Below are 19,031 nucleotides of genomic sequence, written 5' to 3' on the forward strand. Positions count from 1 at the left end.
CTTAAATTGAACCCACCCCGAATACGTGTTCCTGAAGAGCTAGCCTCTAAACCCACCCCCTCACACTTGGCTGGACTGAGTGGGAATACAGGTTTGCATGAGGAATTTGCTAGGAGAGGTGTTGTCCTGATCGTAGACAGAGACCTACATAGCATCATATGCATGCAAATCTCACCACCAGTAGAATCACTGGTTAGAGTAATTATTACTCTTTCTCTTGCACAGCAAGGTAACAGGTTTAACAGGTCCATAATCTGGGAAGGGTAAAGCCTGTTGACAAAAGCCAGATAAAAAGACTGCAAATATCAGACTACTTTAAAAAGATGAAAGGCTCCCCATCGCTGACCTTCACCTTTGCTTGGGGCTCCTTAGAGTGGGTGGTGATTTCTGCTGAGCTTTCTAAAGCAATTCACACTTCCTAATTCTCCTGCCCAGTGGAACCTGCCTTTCACATCTGTATGGATCAGACTGAGCTGACAAAATGTTCCATGATGATTTAGTAGGTCTTACACTCATTTAGGGACGCAGGTGGCGCTGTGGGTTAAAGCCTCAGCGCCTAGGACTTGCCGATCGAAAGGTCGGTGGTTCGAATCCCTGCGGCGGGGTGCGCTCCCGCTGCTCGGTCCCAGCGCCTGCCAACCTAGCAGTTCAAAAGCACCTCCGGGTGCAAGTAGATAAATAGGGACCGCTTACCAGCGGGAAGGTAAACGGCGTTTCCGTGTGCGGCTCTGGCTCGCCAGAGCAGCGATGTCACGCTGGCCACGTGACCCGGAAGTGTCTCCGGACAGCGCTGGCCCCTGGCCTCTTAAGTGAGATGGGCGCACAACCCCAGAGTCTGTCAAGACTGGCCCGTACGGGCAGGGGTACCTTTACCTTTACCTTTTACACTCATTTATTCTAGAGTAACCTCCACTGAACTCAATGGGACTTGTTTCTAAGTAGGCAAGTATAGCATTGTACCTTGAGTTCAAGGACAAAGTATTTCCCCCCTGACATTTATTTATTTTATTTTTTTGCACAAATTTAACAAAATAATTAATTTGGACAATATTGTAAAGTACCAGAGGGGCACCTGCATTCACCTATTTCAGCAAAAAAAAAAAAAAGCAAGAAATTTTGTGGCACATTCAAAAACTGAACAATTTGTTATGCTTGAGATCTCAAGGAGTAAAGTCCACTTCACCTGATAAATGATCCCCATTTCATTTCCCTGATTCTACTCCTAACAATTCTTCTCACCCTTTGCAAACATGTGCATAGACTCTGCAATTGAAGATTAGGCTTCATGCCTCTGAGGAGTTTAGATTTGGATTTGATATCCCGCTTTATCACTACCCGAAGGCATCTCAAAGCGGCTAACATTCTCCTTTCCCTTCCTCCCCCACAACTAACACTCTGTGAGGTGAGTGGGGCTGAGAGACTTCAAAGAAGTGTGACTGGCCCAAGGTCACCCAGCAGCTGCATGTGGAGGAGCGGGGAAGCAAACCCGGTTCACCAGATTACGAGTCCACCGCTCTTAACCACTACACCACACTGGCTCTCTATGATGGTGGTGTGGCCTCTAGTCTATGAAAGGTGGTGCCATAATATGGTGATGTCGTCATGTGATATTACCATGCCAGTGCCCATAGGCATTTGCTCAGCCCAAATCACTGACCAGCTGAAGAAACATGACAACCCTTTAGGTATTTGAGGAGATAGGATAGCCATCTTCAGATATATAAAGGGTGGACTGTCCCATTGAGGATGGAGCAAGCTTGCTTTCTCCTGCTCTGGAGGACCCAAGCCAATGGATTCAAGTTACAAGAAATGAGATTCTGACGAAACATCAGGAAGAACTTTCTGACAGAAAGATTTTCAACAGAGGAACAGACTCCCTCAGAAGGTGGTGGACTCTCCTTCACTTGAGGTTTTTAAGCAGAGTTTGGATGGCTATCTGTCATGGATGCTTTAGTTGAGATTCCTTGTGCTGGTCCAGGGGGGGGAGGTTACCGTGGGGCAAGGTCCAGGACCTGAGTTGAGGGTCGGCAGACAGTCCTCCTCGGGCGAAGCGGGGTCCACAGAGGGAAGCCGGGCAAGGACAGGAACTCTGGGGGAAACAGGACTGGATGCTGGCCGAAACAGCTCATCAACGACGTTGCTCCCGCAACGGGACCGGGCTGACTGGCCTTTATCTTCTCTGAGGCCAGGGGCGGTCCCGGCCCCCAGGAGACCCGCCTCTCCTGGCCTTAAGGTGAGCACTCCTCCTGGGAGAAACCAGTTCCCTTCGCCTCTCTGCCCTGAGCCTCTGCAGTTCAGGAGAGGCTGGAGGGTTACTGGGCCCAGGGGGAGACTCACCTGTAGGCACTGAGTCCTCAACCACCTCTGGAGCCAGAGTGGGATCACCTGGTGCCTGCTCCTGAGGATCCGGCACAGGTGCAGGCGCTTCAGAATCAAGGCCCTGCCCCAGTTCAGCCGGCCCTGGAGGCGGGGACTCCTGTGCAGGCTGGGATTCCTCCGGTTCAGCCGCTGAATCGGATTCCCAGGCCATCACATTCCTGCATTGTAGGGGGTTGGACCAGGTGACCCTTAGGGTTCCTCCCAACTCTTCAGTTTTGTGATTCTACGAAATGGGCAGTCCCACTCTGACTAATGTTTAGCATGTGCACCCGGCTGGGAGTGAGAGAAGGGCTAGGCTTATTCTCATGTATACAGCTGCACTCGCCCTGGAACAGCACACAAAACTCAATGTTGCTTTTCTTTGGGGAGGGGTGATTTGGCCTAGGTTACTTCCTTAGTTCCAACCCAAGCTAAACCTTCCAGATCTTGTACCCAACCATGGACTGGCTTGGAAGGGGATGAGTTGTTTCTGAGGCTGGGCATGAGATCCAAGAGATCTCATGCTCCTCTCTGTCACTTCAGTTTAAGATTCCTGGAAGAGAGTTTGTGTCCCACACTCTCAGTAACAGATTCAGGATTCAGTAACACACATACAGTGGTGCCTCGCAAGATGAAAAGAATCCGTTCCACGATTCTCTTCGTCTAGCGGTTTTTTCGTCTTACGAAGCAACCCTATTAGTGGCTTAGCGGATTAGCGCTATTAGCGGCTTAGCGGCTTAGAAAAAGGGAGAAAAAAGCGAAAAAATTGCAAGACTCGCAAGACGTTTTCGTCTTGCGAAGCCCATAGGGAAATTTGTCTTGCGAAGCGCCTCGAAAAACGGAAAACCCTTTCGTCTAGCGGATTTTTCGTCTTGAGAGGCATTCGTCTTGCGGGGCACCACTGTACATAGTCCTTTTCCTCATGGCTTTGGGGAGATTTTGACCCTTTGGGGGATGTCAGTAGTGAAGTGATATACTTCTGCCCCCTCCCCCCTGGTGTTCACTCACATATGCAGTAACTTTCTTCTTGGAGGTTGGGAATTTCTGGCTAGCTTCTGGAAATTATGAGAACACCTCACAACTTTTAAAGTCCCAACAAGCTCCTCTTGTTTACCAGCTTCCCTCTTCTCTCTCTCTTTTTTTAAATAATATTTATTCCAGTTTTAAAGGTTACAAAAAGAAAACACTAAATTAAGCAAGAAAAAACAAAACAAAACATCACAATAGATACAAACAGACAAAAGAAAAAAAACCACAGAAAAATACAAACAATTAAGGGAAAAAAAACAAATCAAACCTTCCCATAGCTTATTTTTCATTTGCTTGTTTCCTTGACCTCCTCACACCTCCCTTTTTTGTATTCTAGTTCAATTAGATATTACAGCAAATCCTTTCCATCTTTGTTTTTATCCTAATAATTTATCTCAACATACTGTAATTTTACATTCTCTTCTTTCACCAATTAACAATCCATTTTTACTTAATCCTTTATATCATTTCTGCTAAAACCACATAAAATTCCAACATCCTTCTAACATTCCTTAATTTTACAATGTTTCTGTAAATAAACTTTAAATTTCTTCCAGTCTTCTTCCACCAACGCTTTGACCAGCTACTCTCTTCTCTTCTCTCCCACACATGCCTAAAGGTGCCAAGGGATCAAGCAGGCGGTGGGGGAGAGGGGAGCAGCTGAGAGGGTTGGTGGTAAAATCTTTTCCTAGACTTCCACCCACCTGCAACTGAGAACAACAGCTGTTTTTTATTTTATTTTATTTTATTTTGCCTGGTCAGTGAGTCAGGTGGACTCAACAATGGCGGCAGCAGCAAACTTGCAGAACTGACAGTAGTGGAACAGATTAAAACAGGCTTGGGCAAACTCAGCCCTCCAGATGTTTTGGGACTACAACTCCCATCATCCCTGACCACTGGTCCTGCTAGCTAGGGATCATGGGAGTTGTAGTCCCAAAACATCTGGAGAGCTGAGTTTGCTTATGCCTGGATTAGAAAGAGGTGCTTAAGGAATGTTAGAAGGATGCTGGAATGAAGCTATGTGGTTTTAGCAGCAATGTTATAAAGGATTAAGTAAAAATGGATTGTTAACAGGTCAGAATGTAAAGTTACAATATATTAAGATAGATTAGTAAGATAAAAACAAAGAAGGAAAGGATTTGCTGAAACAACCAATGAACTAGAATACAAAAAAGGGAGGTGTGAGGAGGTCAAGGAAACAAGCAAATGATAGATAAGATATGGAAAGATGGATTTGTTTTTAATTGTTTTTATTTTTTTCTGTATTTTGTATTTTCTGTTTTTCTTTTTCTTTTTTATTCTTGTAACTTTTTGAAACACCAATAAATATTATATTTAAAAAAAATAGAAATAGGTCCTTAGTGATAATGGCCTTGGCTGCCATTATCCCTCCTCTCCAACTTGCAACTTGGTAAATGTGTGACTGTGTGGGAAATGGGGTGGAGGCAAATGAGAGGGCTAGTAGCATTGCTCCCCCCTCCCATTTTTGTGGAGTGTTTTCGATACAGAATGAAATCATTATTTTATCCCTAATGGGATCCCTTGCCTTCACTGGGTCCCCATTGGCTCTCTGCCATGCCTCTCTGTACCAGGCTGTGGGCAACCAGCTTTCCTTATTTAGTTTGCCTGCTCCATTCCCCTCATGCTATATCATGGGCAGGATCTCTCTTCAGCTAGTTTGCCCCTCACACACCCTCCCTTCTGTCATTCAGAGTCTCCCACCATAAACCAAGGGATCCAGTTCCCTTGGGGCAAGTGCTTTAAAGCATAAAAGGGTCCATAAGGCTCATTGAGTCCAACCCCCTACATATGGTTACCAGACGTTCCCCGATTTACAAATCTGTCCCCGGACAAAATCCGTCCCCAGAATGTCCCCAGATTTCATTTAATGTCCCCGGATTTATATTTTAAGTGTTGTAGATTTATTAGTAGGGAATGAATGTTGCGTGATTGGTTCAACTGCACAAGGCATATCATATGGGGACTTCCACCGAGGCAAAATGGGCACCACGGCAGTGAGCAGCTACTGAAGCCAGCCAGAGCCAACTGTGCTACCACGCTGGCTCTGGGCTGCTGAGAATGCCACTGCTGCCGCCACTGCCAAGGGGGAATGGGGGACGCTCAGCGCATCAAAGGGACAACCACTGACCCAAATGGAGCCAGGAGCAAGATTGCCCGACCTGCTGGCTGACTGCCCAGTGGCAGTCCAGGGTCAGGAAAACCCCGGAGCTGACACAGGGAGAAGGAGAGAGGAGGAGAAGGAAGAGAGAGAAAGAGGAAGGAGAAAAAAAGAGGGGAGCCCCGACCTTGCCGCAGCGCTGCCGCCTCTGCCACTGAGGAGGAGAGGTAGGAGAGCACCAGGAGGGCAAGGACTCCATGGCGGCTAGCACTCCAAGAGAGCAGGCCGGGGTCCAGAGGAGACTACAGAAGAGAAGATATTACTTCTTTTTTAAAAAACAACTTTTTAAATAATTTTTTTTCTCTTAAAAAAGAAAAGTGTCCCGGATTCTTTGGAAAAAAAATCTGGTAACCTTACCCTACAATGCAGGAATATTTCACGCAACATGGGGCTCAAATCCGGAGATTAAGAGTCTCATGCTCTAAGGACTAAGCTGTCCCACTATGACATGACTCTGAGGCCACAGCCCTGACAAAGGGAGCAATGACTGAACTTGCATTAACCATTCCATTTTGGTGCCAAGAGGAAAGAGAATTCAGATTAACCTTGTGCTGGCCCTTCTCCACTTGCGTAGCTGGCCTGTTCAGAGTGGCTGTCAAAAATGTGGCGCCTTTTGTAGATACTGAAGGAATTAGAAGATGATGGTCCTCCCCACAGCTGCAGTTGATTAATCTTCCAATTAAGATGATTCATGGTTACAGCTCTGCTTAAAAGGGATTAACTGTTTAAGAATACAAGGCTCAGAACACCAGGCTTATAGAATGCCCAGTTCTCAGAAGACTTTTTGGAAACCCTTGTGTTTGTTTACTATTGTCCAGGCATCTGGGCTTCCTTCAACCTCCTGCCATCCGCATTAACCAAATACAGGCAAAGTATTTCAGAAAACAAATTCCCTCACAACTAGCTCTTTACCCTTTCCTCCTCATTTCTCAGGCTCGAGGACCGATTCCCGTGCTCTTTCGCTCTCCCTGCCACATCCGTGATGAATTGCATTTGCAAAGTGCGCAGAAAGAACACAGGATCCCATTGATTTTATTTTGCTCCAAAATGTTTCTAATAAATAAAATGGATGGTTCTATATATTTTGGGCTATCATTAAAAAATACATTTGCTGAAAGGTCACGATATAAATAACAGGACTGAAAGGTCAAGATATAAATGGAATTTCAAATAAAACCAATTTCCTGTGTCGAAAAGTGTCTTCTGCCTATGGTGAATTGGGGCATTTGTGTTATTTCTCAAGTCCTGTTGCTCCTCAGTCCCATCTTCCTTCTTACCATCCCTCAGCTTACCTCCTTTGTTTATACTGTTGCTTAGCCTTATTGGCTGTAGCAATCCATGAGTTCCTTGTCAGCAATATGTACGACTTGATGATGCCATAGGTGCAATTTCAGAATTGTTAGCTGATTGAAAAAAGCAGCTTACTTTTTGTACTTGTTCAAAGCAACTAGCCTCCACCTGGCTGAGCACAACAGAAGAGTCTGGCTGGATCAGACCAAGAGTCCAATTAGCTCAGTGTCCCGTTTCCAGCGATGTCTAGCAAGATGAATCTAGGGAGCACAGGTCAGCACAAAGGAAACATTTATCTACAGACCTGTTAGATAAATTAATGGAAGATAAAGAGTATCAATATCACATACACATAGCTCTAATGCGGTCCACAGACCCAAAACAGAGAGTATCAATATCTACTTACCATGATGGCTATATGCTACCTTCAAGATCAGAGGCACCCAGCCTTTGAATATCTCCCGTGGGCTTCCTATAGACATCTAGCCATATGGTGGCAATGAGAGAAAATGCTATGTAGAGCAGGCATAGGCAAACTCTGGCCCTCCAGATGTTTGGGACTACAATTCCCATCATCCCTAGCTAACAGGGCCAGTGGCCAGGGATGATGGGAATTGTAGTCCCAAACTTCTGGAGGAGGACTGGAGTTTGCCTATGCCTGATATAGAGCTTTGGTCCGTTCCAGGAGGTCTGTTGTCTGAAAGGATCCTTTGCATATCAGAAACTCTACCAAGTTCCTCTTGGAAAGGCAATTTCACATAAAGAACTAAGGTTATCCCACAGAAAATGCAAAGAAATAATGGAACAGTTAAGAAATATACAGGATATGATGAGAAGTATGTTGAAGGAATGACCAACATCCATTCTCCTTCTGGGTTAGCTTGAAGTGTTAATTTCTAAGGAAGGTGTATGCTATAGCACAAGGGGGGGGAAACCCCAGCTATTGATTTGAATATGTGAATTTAATATGAAGAATGATCCTAAAGAGCACTAGATTCTAAAGATTTTAAGCACGTAATGTAGTTGAGTGGTCCATTTCTTCACTAGAAAGCTACAAGAGAAGGTGGTTGTTGCTGAAGTGTTAAAACAGCATTTGAAGTGAGTATTATGGGTTACAGAAATTTTCTGTGGAGTTGTTTGAAAATTCAACTTACTTACCTGTTGGCTTCTCCCTGGATGAACTCTTAGGCACCTTGGCTGCTTCGTTTCACAGTACTTCAGAGCTACATTCCATACCAATTGGCTATTGTGAATTAATACTTTGGGGTTATTCAATGCAAAGTGCTAAAACTATGAACGTTTTATCCTTCACGTATGTTTTCCTGATTGATTTGTTATGCCTAGTAGTTCACCTTTTGCTTTACTGCAACTTTAGCCAATAATGAGTATGGTAGAATACCAGAGATGTGAACACAAACATGAAATCATGGTTAAAATTAAGGAATGTGAGTTTACATCAATCCTTAAAAAGGTAAAGGTAAAGGACCCCTGACAGTTAAGTCCAGTCACAGACGACTCTGGGGTTGCGGCGCTCATCTCACTTTACTGGCTGAGGGAGCCGATGTTTGTCCGCAGTTTTTCCGGGTCATGTGCCCAGCATGACTAAGCCGCTTCTAGCGAAACCAGAGCAGCGCACGGAAATGCCATTTACCTTCCTGCCGGAGCAATACCTATTTATCTACAGTGGTACCTCGGGTTAAGAACTTGATTCGTTCTGGAGGTCCATTCTTAACCTGAAACTGTTCTTAACCTGAAGCACCACTTTAGCTAATGGGGCCTCCCGCTGCTGCTGCCGCGCCGCCACCACACGATTTCTGTTCTCATCCTGAAGCAAAGTTCTTAACCCGAGGTACTATTTCTGGGTTAGCGGAGTCTGTAACCTGAAGGGTCTGTAACCCAAGATACCACTGTACTTGCACTTTGACGTGCTTTCAAACTGCTGGGTTGGCAGGAGCAGGGACCAAGCAAGGGGAGCTCACCCCGTCGAGGGGATTCGAACCGCCGGCCTTCTGATCAGCAAGCCCTAGGCTCTGTGGTTTAGACCACAGTGCTACCTGCATCCCATACATCAATCCTTAAGTAGCAATAAATATTATGTGTCAGCTTGTCTCTTAGCTCTTCTGTTTGCCTTCCCTTTGGGGGCGTTTGTCTTATGGAACCATCTACAAATTGACAATTAAAGGTAAAGGTAAAGGGACCCCTGACCATTAGGTCCAGTCATGACTGACTCTGGGGTTGCGGCGCTCATCTCGCTTTATTGGCCAAGGGAGCCGGTGTACAGCTTCTGGGTCATGTGGCCAGCATGACTGAGCCGCTTCTGGCGAACCAGAGCAGTGCACGGAAACGCCGTTTACCTTCCCGCCAGAGCGGTACCTATTTATCTACTTGTACTTTGACGTTCTTTTGAACTGCTAGGTGGGCAGCAGCTGGGACCGAGCAACGGGAGCTCACTCCATCACAGGGATTCGAACCGCCGACCTTCTGATTGGCAAGTCCTAGGCTCTGTGGGTTAACCCACAGCGCCACCCGCGTCCCTATCTCGGCAATTACTAAATTACATAATACTAGCAGCCTCGAGCCCTGCATTGCTTGGGAATTCTAGCAAACAAACAAACAAACAAACAAACAAAATCAGTGCGGTTTTGAAAGCAATGGTTAAATCAGTGCAGTTTTTAAAGCTTCAGTACCCCGTATTGATTCAAAATGACATCCGGTTGTATCCAAGCATAGATGAAAGCCTGCTCCTTGACCTCAGGAACCACCATGCAAAATTTGGTTATGATGTCTTTGGTTATGCCCAACTGCACAGTGAACAAACAAGTTTCCAAACTACATAGCAGTTTTTCTTTTAGTTTGTAAACTGAATTAAACCATTTCCCCAGCCTCTGCAGCTCCTCCTTAGAAGTAGATGAACATTCAGATGTTCTTTCTCAGGAACATAATGATGGGCAAGGGCAAAAGGTTATGCAAGGAAGCATCGCTGCATGTCTTCATTGGCCCTGTTTCCAGACTAACACAGTAAAACACACTTTGCCACTGAATTCTGATGGAACAGGAGGAGAATGACCGCTCCCCACTTAAAACGGGGGGCGCCCTTTGCGTGGACGCGTGCAGCCCTGGATCTGGAGTGGCCCCATCAGCATAGGCTTTGCCTCCCCTCAGGTGGGATACCTGGAGGTCCCCGCCTACCCCAGTGAGTTGTCCAATCCCACCTGGGGGAAGCGTTGCCAGGGAAACCAGGCCAGGTAGGGGGAGGGATTACCTGCCCACACAATAGAGGGTGGATCTTAATTGGTAATCCTCACTTGGCTCCAGAGCTTCTTGCACCCTACCCACCCCCTCAGTTAATGTCTTCTTTTGCAGGTTAACTTTTCTTCATAGGTTTTGCAGGTTAACCTGTCTCCACAGGTATGCGGGCGCTGCTACAATAAGGGCCGGAAAGGAATTTCCCTGCATTGGCAGGTTTCGCCTTTCCCGTAGCAAAACGTCACAACTTTGGCGGTATCAGGCCTTGGGCGGAATCCTTTAGTCCATCTTCCTCTTTGCGGCGGCGATACCAGGGTTCCCCGTTAAAGGGGTTTTTGAAGGGAGGCTTTGGCCGTACACCGAAAGGTCGTCATTGCTCTCCCCTGCGGCGGCGTAACGGGGGCAGCTATCTCTGCTTGAACATATGTTCTCCAGAGCCGGCCCATCCCCCCCCACACACACACTGGATAACCCTGATGCTCCCTAGGTCCCCGGCTGGGGACTGGGGAGGGAGAACGCCCAATGCCTGAGCCAAGGTCTACCCACATTTGAAATTTAATAAAGTTGTGGCCAATTTAATCCCATAGCATGTTGTCTAGAGTCGTTATTCCACATGACGGGGGGGACCACTCGGGATCTGGGGACTCCGCCTGTCCACGCAAACTAGAGACAGATTTCACTTCCCCCAAAATGAAAGAGCAACTCCTCTTAGGGTGTGTGCAGAACTGGGAATCTGACCCAAGTGCAGAAAAACGTAACAGATTTTTTCCCTTAATGATATAGAAATCTATGTATAAAAAGGTAAGGTAAAGGGACCCCTGACCATTCGGTCCAGTCGCAGATGACTCTGGGGTTGCGGCGCTCATCTCGCTTTATTGGCCGAGGGAGCTGGCCTACAGCCTCCGGGTCATGTGGCCAGCATGACTAAGCCGCTTCTGGCAAACCAGAGCAGCGCATGGAAACGCCTTTTACCTTCCCGCTGGAGTGGTACCTATTTATCTACTTGCACTTTGACGTGCTTTCGAACTGCTAGGTTGGCAGGAGCAGGGATCGAGCAACGGGAGCTCACCCCGTCGCGGGGATTCGAACCGCCGACCTTTTGATCGGCAAGTCCTAGGCTCTGTGGTTTAGACCACAGCGCCACCTGCGTCCCTTAAATAACTAAGCGATAAAATAGAAATGACTAGCTACAGGCACCTGTTTCTTCATTCACAATCTTTCTTTCTTATTGCTCAATTGCTATTAAACCAATATAGTTACAATGAAAACAAACATGAAAACCCAGGAAGGGCTGGAAGGGGGTGGAAGGAAGTGTGGGAGCTGTGTTGCAAACAAACATGTCCAGACACATCTGCACGCTAATCCAGAAAAAAAGATTGGCAGACAGAATTGGGATTGATCTACTAGCTGTTCAATATGACCAGCTATGCAAAATTGAAGGTGGACTGCAATGAGACTTGGAAGGCTTACGAGTGCTCGTTCCACACAAAAGGGGTTTTGCTCAATTTTCAGTATGTCTTTTTCCATTAAAAGTTTTCCAAAACCATTTCAGCAGCTTTGAACGGAACTGGCTTTGATGCCTATTCCAGAAATATATCGTCTTCTATATCTGAACACTGTAGCAACTAAAATCTAAACTGGATTTTTCCCTACTGTACCAATAAGCACATAAATGCAATGAAATGTCAGGAGTAAAACAGCTTATTCCAAATGGAAGAAGGCTGCTCACATTTTTTTTAAAGTGCTTATTTTGAGGAATCCCAACTTTTATATGGGACGCAGGTGGCGCTGTGGGTTAAAGCCTCAGCGCCTAGGACTTGCCGATCGAAAGGTCGGCGGTTCGAATCCCTGCGGCGGGGTGCGCTCCTGCTGCTCGGTCCCAGCGCCTGCCAACCTAGCAGTTCGAAAGCACCTCCGGGTGCAAGTAGATAAATAGGGACCGCTTACCAGCGGGAAGGTAAACGGCGTTTCCGTGTGCGGCTCTGGCTCGCCAGAGCAGCGATGTCACGCTGGCCACGTGACCCGGAAGTGTCTCCGGACAGCGCTGGCCCCTGGCCTCTTAAGTGAGATGGGCGTACAACCCTAGAGTCTGTCAAGACTGGCCCGTACGGGCAGGGATACCTTTACCTTTAACTTTTATATATTATATTAATGATCCACTTGGATTGTTTCTTGGCTTTGGTAAGTTTCTAGGACAAATAATTTAGATTTTTCTCCTAGCCTTCTAAAAGACAAATTAGCAGCACTAAAAACAGTTACAAAACAAATGTATTTTTTTTAAAAAAAAAAAAGAAAAACAAGCCTAAACTTAAATTGCAGGCTTATTAGCAGTGGGTCTGGAACAGTGACATGGGACAGAATGGGGGGGGGGGATAAATGGTAACTCTAATGGTTAAGCTGGCAGAACATACAGAAAATGAATATTATTACTAGTCAATGCTGGCTATAGCCTACATTGATTAATTTTGTTTTTGGGATGAAGGGATACAGTTAAACACTATATATTTAATCTTATCATCAAGGAATGGAAAAGCATGTACAAAAGTCTCGGCAACTTGATCTAATTTCTTTTAACAGGTTTACTCCATGAAAGTCAGTGGATTGACAGTTCTGGGCGAAAAAATACCAATGTTACACAAAGATTTTACAGGCAACTTATGGAAGGCTGAAGAGGAACAGAAGTCACAAGCAGTCATGAAAACTGGTGTAGCCAATTGTAGATATCCATACTTTACTGTTTTTTAATTGGTGTTGTTTATGTGCATGCATATATATATGTATATATACATACACATATACATACACACATGGCAGTTTTCTGGAATTTAATAAATAACGACAACTTATAATATATAAAACAATATAAACATTTATATGCTACATGCATATCATATAATTTAGACATAATAATTTATACGACGGAGAGGCACAGACCTATGTTCGTCCAATTTTTCTGGATAATGCACACACACAAGAAGTGTCTATTCTTATCCATCGCCAGGCCACAAGTTTATTGTTTTCTGAAGTCAATGCTCGTACAAATGTTTGGGATGTTTTGCACTGGGAGTTCCAGTGCTTATCATCTATACCACGGCAGCCACTTTTGGCAGGCTTGGCTTGTTTACACTTTGTTTCATAAAAATATTGCTTGACTGGGGAAGGCCCTGTTCTGATTTCTCCCAGCACAGTAACCTGGTGTCCTCTAATGTCAATGGCAGAAGATTTGTCTGTGACCCATCGGCTCTCACTGTCACACACGGAATACTCCCCACGATGACTCTTGTTTTCAGCAAACCTCTTCTGCCGAGACGTTTGGTTTGCCGCCACAGAACTGCCAACGTAATCCTCCGTAAGGTATAATGGTGGAGGTTCCAATGGGGTATTGTCACTCAGGAGGACCCTGGGGGAGCTGTAGCGTTTCTGATGTTTTAGTAGTTCTGTATCCATTGAGATAACCGGCTGGAAATCGAGTTTCACACTTTCATTGCCATCCATATCAGGCTCAGCAGTCTCTGTTTTCTTCATTGTGTCTTGAACACTATCCTTTATATCTGTGATTTGCTTGGAGATCTTATTTCTTAAGATGTCTGCTTGAATAAGTTTTATAATGAGAGAATTTATTGAATCTTCTGGTAAACTCCCTTGGTCCATGTTGGTAGACTGGATGCCACGGAGATAAGCAAGGAATATCACATAAAACAAGATGGACATCACCTTGTTCACGTGTAAGATCTGAAAAAGAACCAAGAGTCAACTTGGAGACAAACAAATGAGCTTACATAGTCAACTGGTTAGTGGTGGTTGTTTTTCTTTCCATCATTTTCTTTTCAATATTATGCAGATGCAAAGTTTTACAAACTGTGTGTGCAATACCAAACGGCCAATAAATTCATGCAAGCTTTTCCCCAAATTCATATGGTCATCTGAAGCTTCTTTAGACAAACCATTGGCTCTTTACGCTCAATATTATCTACCGTGAGTGGCCGTAACCCTTTCCAGCCCAGCTGTTCTGGACCCTATAGCTGGAGGTGCCAGGAATTAACACTGGGCTTTCTGCCTGCTTTCTCATTGAGATTCATTTAACTGGAGAGGCCAGGGATTGAATTTGGGACATGCATGTAGCCATGCATGGCAAGCATATCATTCCTATTTTTTAAACTCTCAGAAAAATCTGACCTGCACCCTGATCTCAGGAGTTCTTGCTGTAAGGTTCTAATTCATACATACATTCCACTGATACCAGCTGAATTTTTACATGGCAAAACTGAATCCATGCATAATCCGTAAGCCTGTGTATTCACAGTGTCCCTCGTGGTGGCCACGGAGAAGAGCAAAGATGTGTGTGTTTATTACTAAGTGTACGATTACTAAGTCAGAAATGTTACAGCAGACTTACGACTACCACTAAAAACAAGAATCTCACCCCATCTTCTTCCACTCTGCCTTTGTAACATCATGCAAGTTTCTCACTCCTGCAAATAGCAGCCAATGAAGTGGAGTGGGGAAATCATGTGTGATTATATAACGCATTAAGTATTTCAATATCAGGAGTGAGCAGAAGATAAAACCACTGGCGGGAGACCAGTGGACCAGCAGCTAGAGACTGCAAAGAAGTCGGAGACTAGTAGACTGACCACTTCCAGCACAGCAGATGTTCTAAGCTGAACATCTCAAGATCCCATATCCCATATTAGTTATGCCTTAATAATGCAGAGACCCTGACTATGCACTTTTGCTCGGTAAATATAAAACTCATTTCTAGCAAAAGAAAAAAAGGGGTGAAGTAGCCTGTTAGCCCACAGTTGCCCTAATGTTTTTAGTAACAGCACTGCTTTTAGTTGTAGACTCTGGTCCACAAAACTGTACAATACAGTCTAGTAACAGTGCAACTTTTCAGATGTCAGCCATACTGCGCTCCATAGAACTTATTCCCTATCGAGTGTGTTGAGAATTTCAGCCTTAATGTGTTAGCTTTTTGCAACTTGCATCTCCAGACCAGTTAGTAGCAGCTTTCTGCTCTGAATGGGGGAGGGAGAAATGACTGTCAACGTGCAGGCTGCCCTTTTATGGTCAAGAAATGTGTTTTCCTCATTCCCATATTTTGTTATGAAATGAGCTCACCTAAGTCTAGACTACGTTTTCCTTAATACTTAAATGACAATTTCTTGCTGTTCTGTAAAAACAGAAGTCTGTGGAGAAAACATTGGGGTTTCTAGCAGTAGATCGCAGGAACTGAAGGACCGGCACTCTTGCTGAAGCAAGTTAAATGTGAAATGGTAACCCAGATCTCACAAAGGTGGGAAGAAAGAGTGGTTAGAGCTTCTAGCATGTCTGATATCAACTGGAGAATGAAAATTGTCCAGCTGCTGTACTCCACCAAACTAAGCTTGTCCAACAGAAGGCATGGAACCAGCAGATACCAACAGTTATGCCAATGTTGCAGAAAAAGGTCAGGTGACCAGGCTTTGGTTGGAGTAAAACTGTTCCTCAACTATACAACATCAAACTTATCAGATTGCTTTTTTTTTTTTACAAAGAAGTCCTTAAAAAAAAGGCATTTGTGCACATTCCCCCTTTTTATGAATACTTTCCCCTAAAATAGATGCTCTTGTGCAGTTTTTGGCTGCCACAAAATTTGGAGAAGTGCAAATTTTGAAGGGCAGCTGCATTTCAGTTTGCAGTCTGCCTCAGGAAGCGTGAATTAGGTAAAATGCAAAGTGGACCAAGTTTCTCCTTATCCCAAGCTGCAGTCTGTTGCTTTCTATGTACAGTAATTTTTCTTTTTCTTTTTCCCTGTGGTGAACCATTTCCCCATGCGGTCAAGTCCAGGGTCAGTTTTACTGCTTCAGCCCCTGCCTGTGGCCTCTCTTCATATTTCTCAAATCTTTGCACTCCACAGATAAGTGAATGCAAATAACTAACTAGGGATGAGCTCAATAGTCCAGTAGTAGAGGTCAGAGTTTTCCACTCTTGGCTGAATGGAAGCCTGTGGATTGACCACAGGCTCAAGAGATTGGGGGGATACTTTGTTGTCGTCATCCCGTCCCTCCCATTACAGGGAAAATGCTGCTATTGCTGTATTTCACTACTTTTGGGGATGTGTGTGTTAATAACCTTCTCTTTTCTACTATAAATTAAGTTATTAAAATTTGAATGCTACTTTCCAATTACAGTGGTGCCCTGCAAGATGAATGCCTTGCAAGACGGAAAACCCGCTAGACGAAAGGGCTTTCCGTTTTGGAGGTGCTTCGCAAAACGAATTTCCCTATGGGCTTGCTTCGCAAGACAATAATGTCTTGAGAGTTCCTGCGAGTTCCCCCCCCTTTCCCCCCTTTTTCTAAGCTGCTAAGCTGCTTATCAGCTGATCCGCTAAACTGATAAACCACTAAAAGCCGCTAAAAGCCGCTAAGCCACTAATAGCGCTAATCCGATAAGCCGTCAATGGGCTTGCTTCGCAAGACGAAAAAACTGCTAGACGAAGAGACTCGCGGAACGGATTAATTTCATCTTGCGAGGCACCACTGTACACTGTACAGTGTACACCACTGTACACTGTACACCACTGTACACTTACTTCTTTGTAGAAAGGATGAGGGACATGGCAAGAGAAGATTCTCCCTGTTCTCCTACCCCCTGCCTCCATGGAAGAACAGCCATTGAATCCCCATTCCCAACCTCTATGGAAGCTGCCTAGCTTGAGCAGAGACAAGTTTATGAATTGGTTGCATAGTACAAAAACCGAGTGTGTCTGCTTCTGTTGCAGCACCTCTGCAACTGATAGGGAAGTGTCTGCTAGAAGCAGATGGGCAGCTGTAGATGTAACGGTCTTCTGCCTTCCATGGAGCCAAATCCAGTAGATGCTGTCCAGCACCAATGGTGCCCTTAGGGCCGGAAAGAAAAGCTTGTCCACTCTTTTGGACTTCTTCCACCAATCTGCTGAGCAGCATCCGGGGGGGGGGGGGGAGCTCACTGGACGACTGCATGTAGCATTTGCAAGATTACGAAGAAGCCGCAGAGACTGGATTAGAAGGAACAAACTTGACTTAGCAGTGTGCTGCTAGCAAACTTAGCTTTCTTTCCCTGCTGGTGACACCCAGAACTGATTCCTGCCTCCCTCCCCCCTCCCAATGCAACCATTTCTAAATCACTTTAGTTCCTGCTCACACTACAACTGAAAGCTCCTCTGCAGGAGCTGTTGCATTTGTGCAGCCCCAGTAAGCCCCAGTTTGGTTTATCGTTTAACACAAGCCAGTGTTTTCCAATCAAACACAAATTGCAATAAGGAAAGTAAAAAGCCTGTCGGAAAAGCCACTTACTGTTTGCAGTATCACCATTTTGATTTAGCACCAGGCATTTCTTGTGCTTCCTTTAGGAGCAGAACGTCGAAACTGCAAGTTGGCAACTGATTAAGGACCATCTGCACAGGCCAGTAGGTCCAGAGTGAGACAATATTAAGAGCCTGGAAAAGGCTAAGGCCTTTGGCAGAAAATAAAGTGAGAGTCTACTAAGTGAGAGTCAACGTAAACACTGAAAGCTGATGCATCTGGAGAATCATTATCCTGAGCTTGAGATATTAAAAGGAAGGGAGAATGTTAGGAAGTAGTGCTATCTAACCAGACCCCTGGGGATCTAAAACCTTTGCTTACACACATTTTATTAAAGTTAAACAAACATATATTGGGTGGGAAACGGATATGAACCTGAAAAAGGAAATGGTCCAAAATGCAGAAATGCACACAGAGAGATAGGAAGCACTCTCCTCTCTCCATGAACAATTCTCAAACTGCGTGAACACAAGAAACACACAATTAAGCACACCCAAGGTTCTTATCCATGGGGGGTTCTTATCCTACCATATTTTTGCATAATTCGTTGTCTGGACTTGGCCCCTTCCAATCAACCTCTTCTGGACAGTGATCATTCACTTGCATCAGGTGTGATTGATTGATTGATTGATTGATTGATTGATTCAGTTATTCCCAATGCAGAGATGCAGCAGGACCCACATGCTGCTATTTTCAGGAAAGACTACAAAAGTAATGGATTTAGTAACCTCTGCTTGAATCACCTCCTTCCACTCAGAGGAATGCTAACATCAGTGAACTGGGTGGATACAAAGAAAGCAGACAATTCTTACTCTTCTACTGAGCAAGAGCAAACTTTGGGGGGATATCAGAATGATGTGTCTCGAAATGCAACTGCTAAAAAGTCTGCCCCAGCTCTCAAAAGGAAAACAGCACTCTGCACACTTCCAGACACGTCCAATGACTTATTTGGGTAAAGTCTTTTTTTAGAAAAAGCTTCTTTCCAAATAGAAACTATCAAATATCCCTCCCACCCCTAGCATTGTACACAAAACGTTCCTGCTATGCTTTATTCTTTGCTTTGCATGAAATTTAGTTAATAAATGAACATTGGCCCATACTTTGCAGATGCAATATTCACTGTCAGCCATGGCACACAAATACTAGTGAAATGCCATAGTTTAACTATGGCTTGAGATGGTTTGTAAACAGGGCCAATGAAATGAATGGACAACAGGCTGAAGAAGGACAAAAGTGCTAGAAACAACCCACTGTTATGGAATTCACTGCCGTAAGACATACTGCATGGATCCTTAATGTAGGTAAAGCGTGTTCTCCTAAATGGAGAGCACGTGTTACGGTGGGGGCCGCCAGGACACTCCAAAGTTGGGGGCGGGCTAATTGATCGTTGGCCACTGATGCAATTGGGGCTTCCCTTGTTGTTGGGAAGAAGTTAATGTTGCCATTTGTTGATTGACAGCCAGAAATGCTAAAACTCCTTGTATGAGGCTAGGGCTTCCTCTTTCCGACCGTGCATCGGATTGCCCGCCCCCCCTCCCTAGAATTAGGGTTGTTCGCTTTGACCTTGCTATGCCTGTCATGGGGTCATCTGCTTTGGGGCAGGG

The 19,031-nt window shown here is 45.0% G+C and overlaps 1 protein-coding gene across 5 annotated transcripts in view; it reads right to left on the bottom strand.

The window, feature by feature from the left end:
• Positions 1–12,666: 12,666 nt before the first annotated feature.
• The window catches only part of NTF3 (neurotrophin 3), a 62,830-nt gene continuing 56,465 nt past the window's right edge, over positions 12,667–19,031 (bottom strand). For all 5 annotated transcript variants that reach the window (XM_079975481.1, XM_079975478.1, XM_079975479.1 and 2 more), the window contains exon 2: positions 12,667–13,834. In XM_079975481.1, the coding sequence (XP_079831607.1) occupies positions 13,037–13,813 (777 nt within the window). In that variant the 5' untranslated portion in view covers positions 13,814–13,834 and the 3' untranslated portion in view covers positions 12,667–13,036. The remainder of the gene's footprint in view (positions 13,835–19,031) is intronic.

The sequence above is a fragment of the Podarcis cretensis genome (genome assembly GCF_951804945.1).
Source record: "Podarcis cretensis genome assembly, chromosome: 5".
In the NCBI taxonomy this organism is placed as follows: domain Eukaryota; kingdom Metazoa; phylum Chordata; class Lepidosauria; order Squamata; family Lacertidae; genus Podarcis; species Podarcis cretensis.